Source organism: Lissotriton vulgaris, chromosome 12, assembly GCF_964263255.1.
Source record: "Lissotriton vulgaris chromosome 12, aLisVul1.2, whole genome shotgun sequence".
Classification (NCBI taxonomy): Eukaryota; Metazoa; Chordata; class Amphibia; order Caudata; family Salamandridae; genus Lissotriton; species Lissotriton vulgaris.
Window position 1 is genome coordinate 809,970,636 of NC_141700.1, and position 22,648 is coordinate 809,993,283.

At 40.4% G+C, this 22,648-nt stretch overlaps 1 protein-coding gene across 1 annotated transcript in view; it reads right to left on the reverse strand.

Annotated features, from left to right (window-relative positions):
- The window catches only part of LOC147678840 (vomeronasal type-2 receptor 1-like), a 42,763-nt gene extending 28,421 nt beyond the window's left edge, over window positions 1–14,342 (reverse strand). The window contains exons 1-2 of the mRNA XM_086945758.1: window positions 14,335–14,342; window positions 13,919–14,210 (exon numbers count right to left, since the gene is read on the reverse strand). Of these exons, the coding sequence (XP_086801884.1) occupies window positions 13,919–14,210; window positions 14,335–14,342 (300 nt within the window). The remainder of the gene's footprint in view (window positions 1–13,918; window positions 14,211–14,334) is intronic.
- Between the last annotated feature and the right edge of the window lie 8,306 nt (window positions 14,343–22,648).

Genomic DNA, 22,648 nt, shown 5'->3' on the forward strand with positions numbered 1-22,648 from the left:
CCCAAAAACTGAAAACTGACCCTGAACCCTAAAAATGCCCCTTTACCCAAAAACTGAAAACTGACCGTGAACCCTAAAAATGCCCCTTTACCCAAAAACTGAAAACTGACCCTGAACCCTAAAAATGCCCCTTTACCCAAAAACTGAAAACTGACCCTGAACCCTAAAAATGCCCCTTTACCCAAAAACTGAAAACTGACCCTGAACCCTAAAAATACCCCTTTGCCCAAAAACTGAAAACTGACCCTGAACCCTAAAAATGCCCCTTTACCCAAAAACTGAAAACTGACCCTGAACCCTAAAAATGCCCCTTTACCCAAAAACTGAAAACTGACCCTGAACCCTAAAAATGCCCCTTTACCCAAAAACTAAAAACTGACCCTGAACCCTAAAAATACTCCTTTACCCAAAATTTATCAATATTATTTAATTACCAATTAATTATTAATTAACAATAACAATAAAGTAAATATATTAGCACATTAGCTGTAATTATTTTAATAATTAATATTATTTTTTCCCAATTAATTACTTAAGAATAACACAAAATTATATATATTAAAATGTACTCTAATTAATGTAATTAACTAATTACAATTAATCAATTACCAATTAATTACTAATTCAAATTATGTACAAAATTATATTAATTAATTAACTAATTATTATTAATTATCAATTAATTATTAATTATAAATATTTACAAACATATATTAATTAATTAATTATTATTAAATTACTTCCCACCCTATTCCCCTATAAACCCACAACCCGCTACAGAATTACATAACGCAATTATTAAAAAAACAAATTCCATTTAATAAAATATTTTATAACATTAATACACACTTTTCACACATATTATTACATAAAAATACACTATAAAATATTATATATTATTAAAAATTCGATATTTTTGCTATCTATATTTTAAACAGTCGATATTACTTCACTTACCTGAAAAACGATATTTTTGTAGTCGATATTATGTCCAGTCGATATTTTGTCCAGTCTATATTTAAAACTCGATATTATGTCCAGTCGATATTTTGGAGTCGATATTTTGTCTGTTCACCCCCAGGCATAAAGATTGTTCTTGAATCTTTCGAATTCCTCATCTAGATGCACCATTTTGGTTGAAGACACTGAGACTCCTATCCGTTTGCATCCTGACAAAGTTCTCTGTCTGGCAAAGTAGATTTTACAGTGTATGAAAGAGAAGCTCATGATGAGATCTCTCCAGAAGGCATTCATGCTCTGCAGAGTCAAATATTCTTGGCCTACAAACAGAATTTTCATTTTTCTTGCCGGTGTTGTTGATCTCTACAGAGGTCCTTCAAACTGAGGTTCTGGGAATGTTTCAAGGCACTACAGTAGCAAAAAGAAAAATCATATCGCTAGAATCCATCTCCCCATGTGACTGGACTGATCATTACAGTATCTTCTTATCCATCAACAGTGAGGTAACTCCAAAACAAAACCAACCTACAAAAACAAAACAATGGAAAAGGAATATCCGGAATATCAATGCCAACGCCTTGGTGTCCCAATGCAATTCCGCCCTGACACCATCAGCAGACATGGCCGATGTCCAAGATCTTACGGACTTTACAACGCCACTATGCTTGAAATGCTGGATACCACAGCGCCCCTTCAAGAAAAAAATTTCTCCACCAAAATCTCCAAACTGTGGTTCAATGAGAATCTTAACTCAGACCGGCGCAAATTAAGTCTAGCTAAGCGAGCATGGAAAGCAGCACCTTCCACTGATGATCTACACCAACTTAGGGCACTGAGAAACACTTACAACAGAAAAATCTTAAAAGCTAAAGCAGACATCTTCAAAACACAGCTGAACCAAGCCATTAACCGTCCTAAACAACTATTCAAAATCGTAAAACAACAATCGCGTAACTCTGCAAACGTAGTGGAGCTAAGCAACCCGGCTACCCCTAACTGAGACGAGCTGGCCAAATTCTTCCTAGAAAAGACTAGAACCATTGAAAACTACATTCAATCTGAGAAAGAACCCCAAATATCTACTGACCAAGAAAAAATTATTCACTCACAGATCAAGGACCTTGCCTGGTGACCGGAGTTCCAAAGAGCAATGCCAACTGGCACTATTTCTCGTCCACCACTGACCACCAAATCTATAACACCCTGCTAGCATTCAACCCTGCCAATCATTTCTCCGATCCCCTACCCCCATCTGTATTCAAAATGATAAAGTCCTCTATTCTACCACTATGGGCAAAAATTGTCAACGCCTCTCTTAGGCAAGGTTCTATACCGAACTGTCTGAAAATAGGGCAGGTCACACCTATACTAAAGAAAGCCAACTCTCTCTCCACAGACCTCAACAACTATCGCCCTATATCCAGAATCCCCATGCTGGCAAAGTTGATGGAAAAATGTGTACAAATTCAACTTTGCAATCACATCGAGAACTTCAACCACCTAGAGAAATACCAATCCGATTTCCATCAAGGTCACAGTACTAAACCAGCCCTCACCCACATAATGGATGACATTTAAAAAATGTTGGATCCCAACGAATTGTGCCTTTTGATACTTTTTGACCTATCTTCCGCCTTCGACCAGGTTAAATACGACAATCTACTGTCTCTACTTGAACGAAGGAAGGGCTTAACCGGTCCAGTGTTACAATGGTTTACCTCCTTCCTAAGGAACAGAACCCAAAGAATCAAGTTGAAGCAATCATATTCTCAACCTTCCATGGTCACACTAGGAGTCCCACAGGGATCAACATTATCACCTATACTCTTTAATCTACTCATGGAACCCCTTGCTAATGCGCTTAGCTCTGCAAACATCCTATATTATCTATACGCGGACGACACTCAACTATATTTGAAAATGTCCTCACCAGGTGACTTCATCTCCCTCAACGCCATTCGTCATAATACCCAAAGTTGGCTCAATGGCAACCACCTCATGCTCAAATACCAGAAAAAACTGAGTTCCTCCTCATCTCCCCTCCCAATCACACACCCAAGATAGACTTAAGGCTGAAGCATCTTACTTCCTTTGATTGCTCCCCATACATCATTGACTCCGTAAAATCCCTGGGAGCTACCCTTGACAGACATTTAAATATGCAGGAACAAATCTACAATACCACCAAAGGAGCCAACTTTCAGCTGAGTATCTTAAGAAAACTTAAACCCTTCCTCCCACAGACTGATCTAAAAATGGCAGTCCAAACCCTAGTACTACCAAGACTGGACTATGGAAGCACCACTCTTTCCGGTCTTCCAAAATACAGACTAGCACTGATCAGGGCATCGCTTAATGCTGCGGCCAGGCTGGTCTCTGGAATAAAAAGAAATAACCACATCCCTCAGGCCCTCTTGAGGTTACATCAACCTTAGAGTCTTTTGTTGAGTTTCTGTTTACAAGGTTGGCGAGCTTCATGCTGAAACATGTCCTCTTTGTGCACAATCCAAGGCAGCCCATGATAAGCCTGTTGGCTTTTTCCAGTCTTTGCCTGTCCCTGCTCATCCATTGCACACATTTTCACCCATGTTATTGTAGATGTACCCCTGATGGTTGGAGTGTTAATGGTTAGAGTAGACCACTTTCCTAAGATGTTTCTTTGTTCTTTAGGCTTCTCTCTGCCAGCATTATTGCAAGGATATTACTGGCTGATATTTTCCACCTGCATGGGATCCCCAACACTATGATCTCAGACAGGGCTCTCAGTAAATTTCTAGATTCTGGTGATCAATTTACCCTAACACACGTATCAATCGCCCTGGGTATCCATCAAGCTCTGTCCTCGGGTCACCAACTGCAATCCAATGGACAGACAGACAGGGTTAACCAGAATCTTGAACAGTATCATTGATGTTTCAGATATGCCACTCAAGCCAATTGGGAAGAATTCTAACCCTTAGCAGAGATTTTTCATAGCACCTCTGTTCACTCTGCTACCAAGGTCTCTCCATGCTATTGTACCCATCCTTGTTCCTTTCCATCTTCTCCATTGCACACTCCTCTTGTGCTTGCTGCTCCTGATTTCCTGGAGGGACTTGACTCTGAAAGAAAAGTAATTGTCATATATTTACAACATGTTAGAGCTATTATAAAGGCTAGAACCAACTGGTACAAGACTTTAAGATAGAATAGATGGTTTGGTTCTCTTCCAGGTTATTGCCCACTTGAAAATATTGTCAGTCCTCTTTTGTTCTTAAGTTGTTGGTCTCTTTGTATTGACCAAGCAAAAAATTCCTGTTGCATTTAGGTTCAGCTTTCTTAAGTCTTTGAATATTCACCCTATTTGTATGTCTCCCAGAGGAAGTCTTTTGTACTTGATCCTTTTTGTTGGAGCTCTCCTCTTCTCCTTTTAGTGTGATCGGGGATTCCAGGCTTTTCAGAGGCTGCTGACAGTTCTTTGTTCAATGGATGGGCTATACTGATTTTCTTTAATTCATTGAAATCTTCGTCAAGCAAGGAAGTATGTAACGCCTTGACTTTTCCCTCCTGAGAAGTTGACAGCTTCTCAAGGGCACTTGCCTACCATATATTCCAGTACCTGATAATATTGCGACTTCCAAAAACAATAGTTAAAGTGTACAAGGCTCTTAGATACATATCTCAATCACTTTACATCAGCACACTGAGATTCATATCCGGTCACATCTGAAACTGGAGCTTACATGAGGTGCGATGTAGCAAGAGCAAGACGTCACCTTCCTGCACTTCATGCTCATATCCTGGTGAGAGGCTGCACACCCAGATTATGACACTCAGAACTCATCAGCATTTCACAATCGCTGTCACCCAATGGCCTGCAGGAAACAGCAGCAGTGAAGGGCAGTGGTTCAGGCAGGCTGATGTCAAACATGAGATTATTCTTCTGATATCGGGCAGACGCTATTGTCCAGAAGCTGTGGTTGAGGCTTATGTGAGCTCTTTCCACGATGGTGATATCTCCAGAGATTCTGCCCTGAAGTTCCCAAATAAAGAATGAGCTAGCTCTTCTCCTGTAATCACATCCTGTCCAGGTAGTATCATTTCTGTCCCTATTTTTGCTGCATTTTTCAGTGCAAGATTTTTGTTGGATTCCCTATTTCCGGAAGATCCACAGTGGCTCTCCTCTATGCTATGAATCTTGAAGGGCTTGGTGACTTTCTCCCTAAATTTGCATCATACACAGATTCAATCAGGAGCCACAGGTTAGCCTAGGGTTGTTTTTTCTCCCTTTGAGACTTGTTTCTCCTTAATGGGAATATCTTAAAGAGACCCCTAACACTTTTCACTTGTGTGTAGGTGCAGGGTGACTCTGGCTATTGGGAGGAATCAAGAAAGCAACTTCGAAGACCTTCACAGAACCCAGTCCTTGACATGTTGACTCACAAACGGAAAGTTTGTGATGTACATCTATGTACACTCACAAGCACTGCTGATACTGAAGACAGTAGGGTTGCATTGAATGAGGTAATCTGTCAGTGCTTTGCACTAATAAATTATCAAGGGATTGTGTTACATCCTTCATTCACATGTATATTATATTCTGTATCTTTAAATTGACTTGTATTTATTTGTATGCTTGAAGTTCCATTTAGAACTCAAAGTAGCTGCTAGGCATCAGGGTCAGTTGCCTGTCCTTGCCTGCATAGTGGCTGCCTTCATCTGTTGCTGTGCCGCTTTTAAATAAACTATCTGGATATCATCTTTTGTTCCTGCCTGCTTTATAACAAAATTTGGCGACGAGGGAGAAGAACCAGCTAAGCGGCACAGGTGTGGAGTTTAATTGTTTTATTTTTAATATTTTTTTTCTACATTGCTGGGATCAAAGCTAGAAGAAAAACGGACTGGAGCATTGTTTTAAGGAGCAAGGTAGACTCTGTGGATTGAAGCTCCCGAAAATTTGACTCCAACCAACAGTGAATGGTACATTTTAAAGCATTTTTAATGAAACAGGGCGTTGTTTACTTTTAACTCGTCCTCACCGGCAGCTGGAGCGAGATGAGCGGCGGGGGCATTTCTTCAGTTCCAGCGTGAGCAAGCGGGCTCCTTCAGTTCCACCTTGTCTTCACTGAGAGCGAGACCGGAGCGAGCACGGAGATCGGAGCGAGAACGGAGTTCTTTGGTGTATGATGTAGGAGAGAGGGGAGTTCTAAGCAACGCGAGCTTTCCTCAATCTTCGCATCATCACGTTGTAACGTAACGTGACGGCCATTTTGTTTTGTTATATCGGTTTCCATGGATACAGTTACCGATCACAAGGATTTATTAACTTGTATTTAAAGAAAAAAAAAATTTAAGAAGGAATTTGCAGGATCAAAGCAAACTTTATTTTATTTTTGTGGTGATACAATATTTGAAGTAAGTGTTATTCGTATCTTTGACAAACAATATTTTAATTTGGGAATCGTTTTTTTATCTGGGTGGTTTTCTCCATTACATCGCTATTTTCTTCATAAAGTGGTTCAGAAAATATACATTTTGGAAAGGATTTGTATATTTTAAAATAGTTCCATTAATAGACAATACAGCAAGGAAAACAACCCACATTATTATAAAGGAAGTCGCTATAAGGAGGCACTTGGATATTTGAGCACCACATTATTTATGTTTATGACTTTACGTTGAATACCAATTCTCCTTTTAGTACTTTTGCTGGTTGACAGTTTATTACCACGTTTGGAAAATGCAATTCGACCCACCAGAAAAATTTCTACAAAATAAAGGTGATCCGCCAATTCCTTGGACACGATGGAAGGAGGAATTCTTCAATTACATGAAGGCTATTGATGGTGAACGTATGAGTGCCGAGAGGAAGAAAAGTATCCTGTTACATTGTTTAGGGTCAGAGGGACAGATGGTATTCAGGGCTTTACCACCTATTCCACTTGCGGAAGGTGAGGGTGAAGGTTCAAATGTTTATAAGGAAGCGTTACTTAGAATAGAGAAAAGATTCAAACCTGTTTCCAATATTGCTTTAAACAGGTATACATTTTATACACATGCACAACATGACATGGAATCATTTGATGATTTTATTACTGCTTTAAGGTCCTTATCTATACATTGCAATTTTGGTAGTTTGTGTGATGAAATGTTGAGAGACCAAATCATTGTTCATGTTAAGAATAAGAAAACGCAGGAACGGTTTTGGGAGTTGGGGGATCCAAAATTGTCGGAAGCCATCGCCGGGAAACATCCTTTACAACGCAACTTTTACCACGCAGTGCCTTTACGATGCAACTTTTACAACGCAAACCATTACAACGCATTGTGCTGGGGGGTGCTCTAGGATAGCGAATAGGTTTAATTTACTATCCAACACCTTCCCTACTATCCACGGAGACTGGAGTTGGAATAGTAAATTAAACTAATCACTATCCAGCGCCCCAAAGCACTATGCGTTGTAAAGGCATGCGTTGTTAAAACCGCGTTGTAAAGGCATGCGTGGTAAAAGCATGCGTTGTAACGTCATACATCCGCCATCGCCATAGCTAAATCGTTAGAGCAATCTGAAAAATGGATGCTAACAGTCAAGAAACATAATGAGCATAAATCTGATTCGGTTGATGAAGTCTGTTTGGTTAAACATACAGATGGTCAAGTTTCTGATAATTCACATTTTTCAGAGAGTTATTCTAGGTTTAATAATTTGGGGCAATTTAAAAAGTTTGACAAATCTATTACATGTTTTAAATGTGGTAGTAAGGGACATGTGGCTTTGTATGCTGGATGTCCTGCTATAAACAAAGAGTGCAGGAAGTGTGGAAGATTGGGACATTTTTCAACAGTTTGTAGAGATGTCAGGAACCGGAAATGTGTTCAAAATCCAAGAAGCAAGATAGTTTATGTTACTGAAGAGACACCCAAGGTATGTAAATGCACTTGTGTTAGTGGAACTACGTGTAATGAGGAAAAGAAGGGATTTGTGTTTTCCTTAGTGGAGGTGTTTCTAGCCTCAATGACTATGTTGAAGATGATTCCATAAAGAAACCCATGTGTGAGATATTTGTGTTGGGACATAAAGTTGATCTCATGGCGGATTCGGGTTCGCCTTGGATGATAATTTCTAAAGATTATTTTGATGAGCGTCTAGGTTCTGTTCTGGATTTGGTTGATATTTTACCATCTGATGTATGTCCTCTGAGCTTTAATGGTTCAAAAATTGACATGTTAGGATTTTTCCTGGTTGATCTTACCTTCAGATCTAGGTGTGTTAAAGTCAAACTATAGTAGCTGTCAAGGGTGTAAATGTCATAGGTTGGAAAGACCAGTGGAAATTTGGGATTATACTTAATCCTCATGCAAAAGATCCAGTTTTGTTAGATGAAACAGTTGTTTTTGAAAATATCTCTTCCATTGTATCCGAAAAAAATACTGATATTATCAGATCTGAATTCAAAGATGTTTTTTTCAGATAAGTTGGGCATGATCCAGAATTTTTCAACAAAATAAGACTTAAACTGGGAGTTTCTCCCGTCAAACAGAAGTTAAGGGGAGTACCGATTAACATTAGAGAAGAACTCCAAAAAAAATGGAATGAGTTAGTTTTAGAGGGAATCATTGAACCCATTGATTCTGCCGAGTGGGTTTCTCCCATTGTTTTGTTGAAAAAACCGGATAAAAGTTTGAGGATATGTGTCAACCTCAGGGCTTTAAATTCTGCCATTATTGTGGACTGTTATCCTCTTCCTAACATAAATGAAGTGGTTTCTTTGTTGGAAGGTGCTAAAGTTTTTTCCACCCTCGATCTTAGATCTGCCTATCACCAGATTCCCTGACTGATGACTCTAAATGTCTTACGGCATTTATCACTCCTCAAGGCTTGTATCAATATACAAAAATGCTGTTCGTTTTAGCGTCGGCAGCCTCTGTTTTTCAAAGGGTTATGTGTAATATTTTCAGGGATGCTTACCAATTCGTCAAGTGTTTTCAGGATGACATTCTGATTTGTTCAGGTACCACTGAGGAACATTTATTACATTTGCGTTGTGTGTGTGAGAAGTTGAGGAAAAGTGGTTTGACTTTAAAGTCAAATAAGTGTAAACTGTTTCAAGACTCCGTTGAATATCTTGGTCATACATTATCCGGGGATGGGGTGGTACCAAAGAAGTCCAATGTAGAAAGTATTAATAATGCCCCCCTCCCTGCATTAAAGAACAGTTACTTTCTTTCGCAGGTATGTGAGAGTATTATAGTAAATTTGTAAACAATTTGCAGCAAAAATGGAACCCCTTAGGAAACTTCTCAGACATGGTCCTTCTTTTGAATGGGGAAGAGAACAACAGTCTGCTTTTGAACATATTAAATCAGAGATTTTACATGCTCCAACACTTAGCCTTTCTGCTTAAATAAGACATGTATCATTACTGTTGATGCAAGCATGTATGCTATTGGTTCAGTTATATCTCAGACATCTGGAAAAGAAGAATGGAATGTGTGTTTCGCATCACGAACCTTAAATGAAAGCGAACGCAGATGTGCTGTTATAGAAAAAGAATTGTTGGCCTGTGTTTGGGCGATTGAACATTTCAGAAACTACATTTGGGGCAGTAAATTTGTTTTGAAAACGGATCATAAACCGGTAGTCAACATTCTTTCTCCAGGTGGGGGTTGGAATTCGACTGCACACACTACCAGACTGACCTCTAGATTACAGGAGTTTTGTTTCACGCCTGAATTTGTTCCAGGAAAAAAAAATGTGGTTGCTGATTTCATGTCTCGCCTTCCGTGTCAAATATCTTCCAACAACATTTCTGATGACACTGATGTAGTCAAGTGTTTACAGGATGTTTTATTGGGTACATTTGAGGATATTTCTGAAGAGTCTTGGACTCTTGTAGATAATCAAGATCTTTCTTTGCAGACCATCAAGAAATATATTTTGGAGGGTTGGCCTGACAAGAAGAATTTAACAGAAAATGTTATGCCTATGTTTAAAGTTTATAATGAATTGAAATTAGAAAGTAATTTCATTTTCAAATCTGGAAAATGTGTACCACCATTTGCAATGCAAAATGTCATTTTAGAACTTGCTCATAAGACGCATCTGGGAATGTCTGCTATGAAACGTTTAATAAGAAATTATTTTTGGTGGCCAGGATTAGATCGTATGGTTGATCACAAAGTAAGAGAGTGTGAGGTTTGTATGGGTAGTGAGAAAATGTTAAAAATGAATGTTCCTCCGTTGAAGAATTCACCCTGGCCCACTGATCCTTGGAAAAAAATAGCATTTGATATTTCAGGTCCATTTATGTGTCTACCCAATGATTCTCGTTATGCCTTTGCTCTTATTGACTACCACTCTAAATGGCCTGAGGTCAAATGTGTTTCTTCTGCTTATACCAATTGTGTTATTGAATTCTTTAAGGAAGTATTTTCAAGAGAAGGTTGTCCTTCGACACTTGTCACTGACAATGGGGTTCAGTTGACCTCATTAGAAATGGAGGATTTCCTTAAAGGACAGAACATTTTACATCATACTGTTTCTGTCTATGAACCCCATGAAAATGGTTTTGTTGAGCGTTTCAACAGGGTGTTGAAAGGGTTTGCATCTGATGTTGTCAAGTCGGGGTGCAACTGGAAAAATCTTTTGCGAGAAAAGCTTTGTCTTTATCGCATAACTCGACACTCAACTACTGAGGTTAGTCCTTTTCGTCTTCTTAAAGGGCGAGATCCTGCTTCTAATATTTGTCCTTGGTGGTTTAGGGACAAATGTTCGAATAATTCCTTTTCAAAGGAGCTTATTAAGGATGTTTCCCATTAAGTTGAATCTAAACAAGCAAAATCAAAAGAGTGGTATGATAATAGGTGGAATACTAAAGCTTCTAACTTGTCTGTGGGTGATTGGGTTAGGTTTAGAAGGCCAGGTTTCCTAACTAAATGTTCAGATAAATTTGGTAAACCTATGAAACTGGTTAAAGTTTTAGTAACAGTGTCATCGCTCAAGATGGTAAGTTGTGGAACATGAAACGGGTTGCTAAATGTCCTGATGTTCATAATACCAAGCTTCCTGATCCACAACGGAAAACTATGGAATCTATTGCATCTAGGGTTAAGTCTTTTTCCCAACCAAAATGTGTTCCCAGGAAATTTGCTGACTATGTTTCATAAACACCTTCATTCCCACAGTCTTTTTGTATTTATGTATTAACATGCTCACATTGTTTTTTCTTAATGAAGGCAGATGTGTTACATCCTTCATACACATGTATATTATATTCTGTATCTTTAAATTGACTTGTATTTATTTGTGTGCTTGGAGTTCCATATAGAACTCAAAGTAGCTGCTAGGCATCAGGGTCAGTTGCCTGCCCTTGCCTGCATAGTGGCTGCCTTCATCTGTTGCTGTGCCGTTTTTAAATAAACTATCTGGATATCATCTTTTGTTCCTGCCTGCTTTATCAGATTGATTGAACAGACCAGGCAGTGTAAGTCCCAAAGGACGAGGGCCCAAGGCAAATAAAGGAAACCAACACAAGGCAAGATTCAAAGTCTAAACCATGAAGGTTTATTTAAAGTGAAGTTTCAATACAGAAAGTAAAAGGCTATTGGTTAGTCAATTCAATTCTGCATCAATATATCACGAGTAAAGAGAAATGTCTAAGTATAAAGTCATCATAATGACTGCCATTAAGTATGTCTCTGTAGAAAGCAAGGTAAAGTCTGGCAATGATTCTAAGTGCAGAATTAAATAGCAGACTGCCATGAAGTCTGCTTCATAGGAAGGCAAGGAAAGGCCTGTCCCACATCCCAAAAGTAGCACATTTTATAAGTTCAGAGGAATACATCACCGTGTTCTTCACATGGTGTGAAGTGGCACCGTAGGCTGTACTAAGAAAGTTATATGACCGGAACCAATCAACATTACAAAAATGATGTTACATAAAACAGGCTTACTCTAAGAAGCCGCCTGGAATTAGTAAACTAATATTTCCTTTAAACTATTTTCAAGGGACAAAAACATTGCAATACTAACCCTGATACATTAAAAAAGGAATAGGAGCTCAGTTTAACCAGCAGGCAGTATTAGCCGTGAACATTTGCAACATTATGATAAATTCTCCCACATGGCTTCCTTTGAAGCACAATGGGGCATATTATCAAGGGGGTTTATCTCCGCTTTTTTGGCTTTAAAAGCCAAGAAAACGGAGATAAAATGATCTCCCTATTACCTAGCTTTCGCTAACACCAGTTAGCGACAGCTAGTAGGAGATAGCGACCATCTTGGGCCCCACTTTGCATGTCAGTGATATTTATCACTAATGACATGCAAAGTGGGCGTGCCAAGATGTTAGAGACTGAAAACAGTCGCTAACATCGCTATCTCCTATTACCAACTTTTGGAGATATTCGCGCTAAGCGCGAATATCTCCAAAAGCTAACACCTGCCCTGAGCAGTTCTTAGCCATGTTATCCAATGGGAGGTGGATAACATGGCTAAGAGCATTTGCTCGGTAATGTATGAATATCGTTGCCTTTTCAGCGATATTCATGCATTTCGGCCGATTTTTATCGCTTAGGAGATAAACCTTGATAATATCAAGGCTCCTAAGCAATAAAAATCGTTGCTACACGGCGATAAAATTATTGCCGCTAAGCCAGCCTAGCGATAATTATCGCTAGTTGTTGGTAATATGCCCCAATATTTTTACAGCATGAAAAGCTCCACCACAAACCAGTTCAATTTAAAGTATTTAATGAAAAGAAAGATATTGTGGAGAGAACACATGCATACATAAATCTTTCCATTGTACTTTTAAAAAGCCAGGTTATCTACAGCTGTCAAGTGATTTATTTTATTTTTACAGTCCATACTAACTTAAACACACATAATGCATGTTAAACTGTTAATTATTATATCTGCTCTCACAAGAGCAAAGACACTTTTCCTATTTTGTGGTGTCTCGATATGCATTACTATCCTAGCGACTTACTGCACTTGGTCAACTAACAAACCCACAAGATGCCAAAACCAACAATGCCCACAACCTAAGCCAAAACACAAAAGGGATTAGGCTTGATTCAGTGACTTTACAGCACTGTGTGTGTGATGCAAACCACACTAGAAAAGAGAAGAAAAACAATGATGTCACAGTGCACATTGAAAGACAGTGTGGCATGTAGTGAGATGGAGTTCCTACCCCAGGCACCAACACTAATCAGCAGTGGTCATTGTGGTTCCACTCTTACCATTACTGTCAGGCTCTCCCTCTAATGCTATTGCTCAGTAGCAGGTGGGTCGTTGTCCGGTGTTGAGTGCGTTGAGGGTAGCGGAGTCATATCTCAGTCGGGTACTCTGGGTGCGGCGGGGTCAGGGGTTCTGTAATTGGGCGCGGTCCAGGCGCGGATGGGTGCAGACGGGCTTGCCAGCGGCGCGCCCGCTACGCGCGGTCGCTACGCAGCTGCAGCGCAGCTCACACCCAATCAGTGTGTCAGACACCATCCTGTACCCTGGATGTGTTAAGGAATGTGTAAAGCCACTGAAATTCACAAACCATTTGCATGACGGAACCCCACATGCATTTACTCCTCATGCCTTTACAATGCTACGCAATGCTTTACTTTACCATACAAGTCATTAAAATGACTTGCCTCTGGGGCGCTGGACTTTGGAGAAGTATGAATTACTTTTCCAACTCAAGTATATGCAACAGTAGGGAAGGTGCTGGACTTAAAATCAAATACCAGTCCAACAATGCGCTCCCTAAAGCAAGTTGTGGATTAAAGGAAAATGTGGTAACGTCTCTGTCGGGCAGTGACTATGTTGTAAAGATAGCTTGTTGTTCTGACTGCGGAATAAAGGACGTTTCCCTTGCCAAACTGTTCCCAAAATGTACGGTTCACACTACACCATGTCCATCCAGCACCTCATTTCATGAAAGTACAGACACCTGTCCCACTTTTTCTACAACTTGTTCCTTACCTGTGGGTACCTGTGAAGGCCCAGGATCCTTGCGACTGCCACAGTAACGGAGGAATAAACATCTCCAATGACAGCGGCGAGAGGCGAGTGTGACCTGCACTGGAAGTTTGGCACCTCTTCCTCGCGCCCCGGCAGGAGGCACATTGCCAGCTTGGTGGCCTTGGTCTCATCGTAGCAGGAGTCGTGAACCCTGAAGCCCAGGGTGATGTTGGGAAGGATGGAAGGGTTTTGGTTTATCTCGTTAACCGCAAAAGCCACAGCTTGCACATAGCGGAAAGCCCTGGTCACAAACCTGAAAGACACAAGAGAACAGGGCATTACACAGGCTCTTATAGTCAATGACTGGCTTCAAACACAACTAAGCAGTACTCAAGCAGAGTTCAAGGTGAGTTGTTGCTTTGCATTGGTGCTCTTACAAGTGCATATTACACGGTTGCCCTATGTTGGACCAAAAAGGCCAGAGCCTTTGGGATAACCACAGATGCTCTACGTGATTGACATACAGACTGGATCTACAACAATTCATGACACATCTTTACATTCTGGGGTGGAACCGGCCCTCAGGGACCAAAGATGGTCACCAGAAACAAACCTCAAAACAGTGAGATTGTACTGGTGTTGTACTGGGATAGCTCTGAGATAGTACTGGGATAGTAATGGGATAGTAATAGTATTGTGCTGGGATTTTACTAGGATTTTATACTGGGATATTACTGGGATTATACTAGGATTGTACTGGGATTGTTCTGGGAATGTACTGGGATAGTACTGGGATTATACTGGGATTCTACTGGGATTGTTCTCTGATAGTACTGGTAGTATACTGGATAGTACTGGGATTCTACTTGGACTGCACTGGGATTGTACTGCTAAATATCGCCGCCCAGAATATTGTGATGCAATCGTGAAGAGAATATTGATGGACAAAATTGAAAGGTACATGCACGGAGGGAAGTGTAAATGTACTGTTCCTATCTGTCTTGAACAGACATTTATATATATATAAATAAATAGCCCCGGGGACTGCCATCCCCCGGTGCTTCAAACAAATGGGTGAGGGGGATCTCAGGCCCCTCCAGCCCCGGGGACCGCCACCCCCCCTGGGGATTCTCAAAAATGTGGGAGGGGGGCCATGGGGCCCCCCTCCTAGATCCCTTGATGGACCTGGGGACCGCCACCCCCAAGGGCCTGCTCTTGCAGTGTCCCGGGGTACCCACCCCGGGACCCTGCTGTTTGCAATGGCATTGCGGGAGCCTCGCGGCTCCCACCCTGTCGTTGCAAACTGCTTTCCTATTTGGAAGAGAGAGCAGGAAACCTGCTCTCTCTTCCAAATAGGAAAGCAGAATGCTTTTCCATATGGGGAGCAGCATGTTAGCTGCTCCCCATATGGAAAAGCAATGCCGGCTCCCGCAGGATGCGGGGACCCAGCTGGGACCATGGGAGGATTGGAGACCCCCCCATGGTCCCCAAAAGAGTGGGCCAGCCCCGAGGGATGGAGTCCCCGGGGCTATTAGTGGCCCAGGAGGGGGGGCCACGTGGACCCCCTCCCCCGCAAAAAAATACAAATAAATAAAAGGGCTGACCCGGGGGATGGGGTCACTGGGGCCAAAAGTGGCCACAGGAGGGGAGCAAGGCAGCCCCTCTCCTAAAAAAATAAATTAAAAAAGGCCCATGCCCTGGGGGATGGGGTACCCAGGGCAGACTATGGCCGCAGGAGGGGGGCCACAGGGCCCCCTTTCAAATAGCTTAATTAAAAAGAAAAAAAAATAGAAAAGAAGGGGGCTACACAGACCCCTTGTTAAAAAAAATATTTTTAAAAAGTGGATCACAGCCGGAGGCCACGCCCCCTTATTGCACCACTCTGGCACGTTGGTCATCAGTGATGTCATCAGTGATGTCACTGACCATGTCATGAATGATGTAATATGTGACATCATCAGCAGTGGTTTGTGGCGCGTGAGGAGGAATTTCAATGGTTTTGTACAAGTGAAATGTCCAGCTAACTATAACACCCCTAAAACCTATGTTTTTTTCAGTGAATGTCTAAGGTTTTTTAAATGCTAATTCCTAACTATAACACGTCTGAAACCTGTTTTTTTCAGTAAATTTCAAAGGTTTTTTAAATGATAATTCCTAACTATAACAGGCCTTAAACCTGTGTTGTTTTCAGAGAATTTCAAAGGCTTTTTCAATGATAAATTTTAAATATATTTATTGTTCTGTTTTTTTCGCATTATTTTACTACATTTTTTATCTATTTATTTTTAGATATCTTATTTTTTAAATTACATTACACATTTTTATTAAAAATATTTTTGTTAAATAATAAAAAAAATATATTATATTCTTTTAAATATATTTATATTATCTTCTTAATTGTTGTTTTTTTTCTGGAGTCGCGCACCCTAAATGCACCATTAGCAATCACTGCGCGGAACCTATCCGCCATTTTAGGATTATTGTGTTGGATCTGTGTAGGGTGTGCGACGGGTACGAGTTTTCCTATGAGATACCTATGCGACTGGTACGTGACTTGTGCCACATACGCGACATGTGCAAATTATGGTACGTGACGGTCGAGCGGTTGCGTGTAACGTCATATGCGTATTGGACACGGTGGGAGCGCGACTCCCGCGAAATTTTTTAAATGTCTAAAAAACATATATATATATATATATTTAATATATGCATTAAGGCAAGACATTATCTGAGTTAATCACAAAAATAATACTCTTTTACTTTTAACAAAGGTACATTGCTTTTAAATGCAATTCCGCGAAGTCGTGCTGGATGCGAGCTGCGTGCACGCACCCTACGCGGACCCCATGTGACCATAAAGAAAGAGATTTGATTGGTTCATAACACTTCCAATTCTAACTCTTGAAGAACCCCACCCATTTCAATCACTCTTCTTAGACCTTCCTTGAGAGAAGACCTTCTACAGAAGAACACTACATTTTTTTGCTTTGGAGACCTCTGGTTTTTATACAGAAAAATGGCTACACCTGTTGTTGAATCTTCAGATTCTGAACATTCTGAGACTGAAGAATTTGTTCCAGAACCTCCCCCTCCAGAAAAATATACCTCCATTGTTTGGAAGTTTTTTACTTTCCCACCGGGGCAAAGAAAAAGTAAATGCAACAAAAGTTACATGCAAGATCTGCTAGGCGGTCCTCTCCAGAGGAGACCCAAATAAGAAATACTCATGTGGGACAGCTAGCATGAGAAAACACCTGCACACACGGCATCCAGTGAACTTTTCACATGAAGAAATTAGAAGATTGCGTGAAAATGCTCCTGCACCACCAGCTGTTCCTAGCACCTCAGGGGCAATACCATCTACTTCTTCATCACACCAGATATACGCCCCCAATTTGGGAAAGTGAGGATGCATTGCGTGCAATGCAATTGTTTAATTTCTTACGGGGAGCAGTCAGTGGACCTTGTTTGTCGTGCCATTGACAACCATCGTTGCTAGTTTCTTTTTTTCTCCTCAAAGTTTTTGGTTCTGTTTGTCCTGTTGACATTTTTTCCCTGTTAAAAAAAAACAAAAAAACACAAAATTATTCCAAAAAACTATAAAGCCACAAAAAGAAAAAAAGAAGTTATTTTCAGAACTAACTACTCTGGTTAAAAAAGAGCTAAACTTGTATGCTAGTGTGTGAAAGTTTACATGAATGTATGTCTAGTAGATAATTGACTGAAATAATAAATTTGTGGTGTATGGTGAATGTATAAGTGCCGAACTATAAGGAAGTGCTGCAGCTTGACACTGTAAAGTGTTTAGCTACAGCGTGCTGTGGTACTTCCGAAGCACAGAGGTGTAACATATGTACATTAATATGTTGCAAGTTTGTGCTTCCCTCTGCACTGCTAGTTAAACTGCAGCCATGTGGTGACACAGGCACCCTTGCACCATGGTGCAAGGATATCTGTGTTGTATGGAGTTTTTTTGTGCAAAAATACACATCTTTCTGCACAAAAACAATTTGTGAAGGTATTTTTTTCCTTCAATGTATACTGTACATTTTAGCAGAAATTCAAAGAGAAAAAATGAGGAGAAATGAAAATAATTCTTCTTGTTGTGCCATGCTACACCAATTGCAGGATGCTGCAACATTCAGACACATATCCAGACACATATCCAGATTTATGATTTCGGATAAATCTGGAGATGTGTCTTGTCCTATGAGTGTTCTGTGCAAACACGCACAGCAACACCCTTAAAACGCCCTTTCAACGCAAAGTGGTATGTATAATAAGGTTGTATTTACATGGAGAAGAAAAGGTATACAGACTGCCTTTTCCTCTTTTTATAAATATTAGGCCTGGGCGAAGCACTACGCTACTCTCGCGGAGTTTGCAAAGTTTGCACAACTTCACACTACGTGAGCTGCACGTAGCACAGTGCGAATACGCGTAGTGCAGCGCAGCGTAGTGCAGCGCTCATTTTTTTGCTTGTTCGCGGTCCTGAACGTCATGTTCGTGACCGTGAGCAAGCAAAATGACATCCCGGCGAGATTCTCAACGCGGGGAGGTAAGGTTTGTGAGTGGTTGCGCATGCTCGCGACCGCTCTCAATGAGAAACTACCAGTTCGCGTTGAGAAAGCTGCAGTTCGAGTAATAATCTACTCGAGCAGCAGAAAACTACAGCTCGCAAGATGCCGTTTTCAATGATTGCACAGTGCCGGATGCTTGTCCGCACTGTGCAATCATTGAAAACACATCTTGCACAGTGCGAACATGCTACTACGCAGCTCGCGTAGTGCTACGTGAAGTTCGCGTAGTGCGAAGTGCACTTCGCGTAGCTTCGTGTAGTGCTACTTCACGAACTACGCCCACCCTTAGTAAATATGAAATAGTGTCTTGCGCTGTAAGTATGATGTACATGCATACTATATAAAGAAATGTATTTGTACTAGGGTTAATGACTAGGCCAATTCTTATTATATGAGTAATAAGTGGAAAAATGTCAGTACTAAAAACAGAGAACAAGATACATTTATAAGTACTTACTATTTGGCTAACTTATAGGACACATTTATTTTACTGAAGGGAAGAAATGGGGCCTGATGTGACATGTGCAAACACACTCAGTGATGTGTTTTAAGTTAAGGAATTTTGTCTGTTTAAATCCTGAAATTCCCTGGGCCTTACTAGCCACCATATCTCTCTATTGAGTACCATACCATGTGTGTTGCAGACAGGTGCTCTGAAGCTGTGTCCTATTTGATACCTGTGTGCAATGGAATTCTCTCGCACAAATCTACTCCATTCACCTTCCCTTTTTTCAACTGTGTGCTACACATTTTATTAAGTTGTTTTTTTATAATGTAAATTGTGGTAAATTGCATGTTTTAGAATTAGGATCTGTGAAAGAAAAGAAAAAATATATAACATGTAATTATATATTTTTAACAGCACTGCATAATTTTAACATTTTACAAACTAATTTCTTTGCCTTTTTTGCTGTTCTCAGAATATATTGAATTTCACTAGAAACAGTGATTTCAATCGTACTCATCACATACCAGCGGGCCAAAAAGCCACAAAAAAAACAATCAATAAGATTGTTTAAAAAAAACAAGAATCCATCCTCAATAAAATACCATATAATACAAATCACGCATATGTAAAATGCTTACTGCTAAGAAAATGTTATAACTTAAACACTGTAAATGTTGTTGCTTAAAACTATACACCGAGATAATGTGCAAGAAAGAGTCCATAATTCAAACATATACCTTTCCTTGAGGACAAATGGTATTATTGCAATCCTTTTTATTTAAATTGTACAATAGTAATCCTATTAAATCACAATAATAAATTCCTCAGAGGCCGAATTATCTTCTTAACACTTTGGCTTTAAAAATATTAGGTATGAATTTGGTGATTCTCTAGGCAAACGTTGTTTGAAAACCAACTGAGCATCATTACAAAGTGTCCAGCCTTTTTCACATTTTAGATAGGCAGTATAATATCCAGATGTTGTGGAAGGACCATCATGGAAAACTATTGCTACTGCTACAAAAGTTCTTCTTGATATTGATAGTTGAGTTGCTACAAAATGTTTTATTAAAGTGTCCAATTTTCTCCCATCAGTTGTACAATGTTGAATATTTAAAATTATATATTGTCCATATCTTTGTATAAATAATGTTGATAACATTTCTGATTTGCATTGGCTACACTCCATGTTTTGATTTGCTGCTTTAACTAATTTATTGAAAGACACTGATTTACAGTCCGGTAATGTCAAAGATAGAAATCTTTCAGTGTCTACATTAGTGCTACATGTATGCATACAATGTTCACAATGATGTTCCCATTTATAACAAAGGCCAAAAATATTTTCTATTTCTATACCTTCATTTTCCAATACGGTAAGCATATACATTAGAAATTTCTGAGCATCTTGTTGGAAATTTTGTGTAAATTGTATAGAACCAGAACATACATTCAAAAGATTACGAACATCACAAATGCTTTGTATTTTACTTGTATCCGTTCTCAATTTTTCATAAATGGAATAAAACAAGGAACAAAATCTTTTTTCCCGATTCTCCATAATTTGCTGTTGCAAACCTTCAAGAAAAAAAACAACATTGACCACTACATTAGCATAGCAGTTTACACCTGAACTGTTTTCAAACTGATAACCAACAATCTCTTCAACAGTGCCCTTTTTAGGTCTCGCTAGACCTATTGCTGCCAAGTTCCTTGTTAAGCGACCTAGATCTGGCCACGAGCGCCGATTACACATCGTGACCGCGCATGCCCCGCCCCCCCAGCCGTGCACATCTTTTGCTCCACATTCCATTCACAGGGCAGCCTCTCACAATCACGCGCGCGCGCACACACACACACACACTGCATACACACACGCCCACACACACATGCAGGCACACATGCAGGCACACGCAGGCACACACACACTCCCCACCACTTACTGGGCTCTTTTGTCGTTGGCTCCTTCATTCCGTCACATCACCGGATTTCTCTCCTCCTGCTGTCTACCGAGAACGCCAGCACTCCCGGGATCCCTGCTTTCTTCTGGGCTCTCCACTACCCACACCCCTCTGCCTCCAAGGTGCCCGCTCCGGACAAGCTACATCACCGCGAGCCTGGCTCAGAGGCGGGGCATCTCCCGGAACCTCGCAGGTTCAAAAGAACTTTCCTGCCTATCAAAGCAGAGCCCGCCTGCGTTCGTAATATACGCGCGCGTGCTTGTTGCTGTGCGTTGAATTGGAAGGAGGCTTCCAGAAGAGTTTTTTCGAGGGGGGGAGACATTTGGCAGCGGAGCTGTGGCCTTATTTTTGTTGCATCCTGCTCTTCGAGCTTTTTGCACTTGCCATCCTAAATCTAGCTGTCACTTTGATTTGTAAATCGAGCAGGTTTCTAGAGTGGATTAAGTCATGCTTGCAGCGTAGTTCATTGGCTTGTTTGCTTCCGTCTCAGGCCATTGAGAACACGCCGGTCCTAAAAGTGAAGAAAAGCAGTGATGCCGACAGAAGGCTGTCCGTCGAAAGAATCTACCAGAAGAAGATGCAGCTGGAGCATATTCTGCTCCGACCGGACACGTACATTGGCTCTGTCGAACCGGTGACACAGGTAAGGGGGGTCACGAAAAAGTGGTATTTACTTACACTATACTATGAAAGAGCCCCTTCTGTCAAGCTGCAAGCAGGGGTCTTCGACCTTTTCTGTAATAAAAGATAATTATGTTCAATGGAAATGATGCTAAACTACTATTCATTTTACTGTGGTAATTGTGATCGTCATAGAGGTTTGCAGTAGTGACCACCCCATGCAATAATACCAGCAGTGATCACCTCAGTGCGTCCAGTCAGGGTTACCAGCAGTAATGTGAAAAAGGCTTTATCAATTTGGAGTTTCTATATAGGTAATAGGTAAGTCGTCGTTGCAATGCCTCTCCCACAAGGGCAATATTAGTAATTAGACTCCTCACCATTGATCATTCAGGTATCAACTTTAAATATCTCCAAACAGGTTTAGTTCTAAATATATATATATACATTCGTCTTGAATACATGCTACTCCGTTTTGGAATAAGTATATTAATTCCACCAAGCAAAAACTTCAAATTTAGCAGGCTGGGCTGCGAGTTTCTTGCGGGTAGCTGGAGAGATGCCAGTAGCACACGAGCTAGGGTTGGAGTTGCCTGAGCTACAAGAACTGTACCTCAAAACATTGGGCATGAAATTGTTCGTACTTTGAGCACATTGACTGGGGTCTACTTATGAACAGATCTATAAACTATACTTGCTGGCCCCTCAAAGTCATGCACACAATACAATCTTTTTTTTTTTCTTTCAGCAAATGTGGGTGTTTCATGAATCTGTTGGGATGAACTGCCGAGATGTGACATTTGTTCCTGGATTGTACAAAATCTTTGATGAAATTTTAGGTACGTTTAACTTGTACACATTACCCCGCAAGGAAATCAAAAATGCATATATCTAATAAAAAAATATAACTGTCGGACAGGGAACACAAAGACTTAATGAAGAGCACAATTTGAAAATCAAATCACGAATTTCCCGTTTTTAGGCCCGGCCATTCGTTGTCTGTTGTAAGTAGTATTGTTGCTTACCCAAGGACATACGTTTGGAGCCTGCCCATTTCTCGTTCAATTCCTTGTCCCTCTGATTTGACTTTTTATTCATACCCCAGCTTGCCAGTTCTGCATCTGTCCCCATGGCTTTCCCT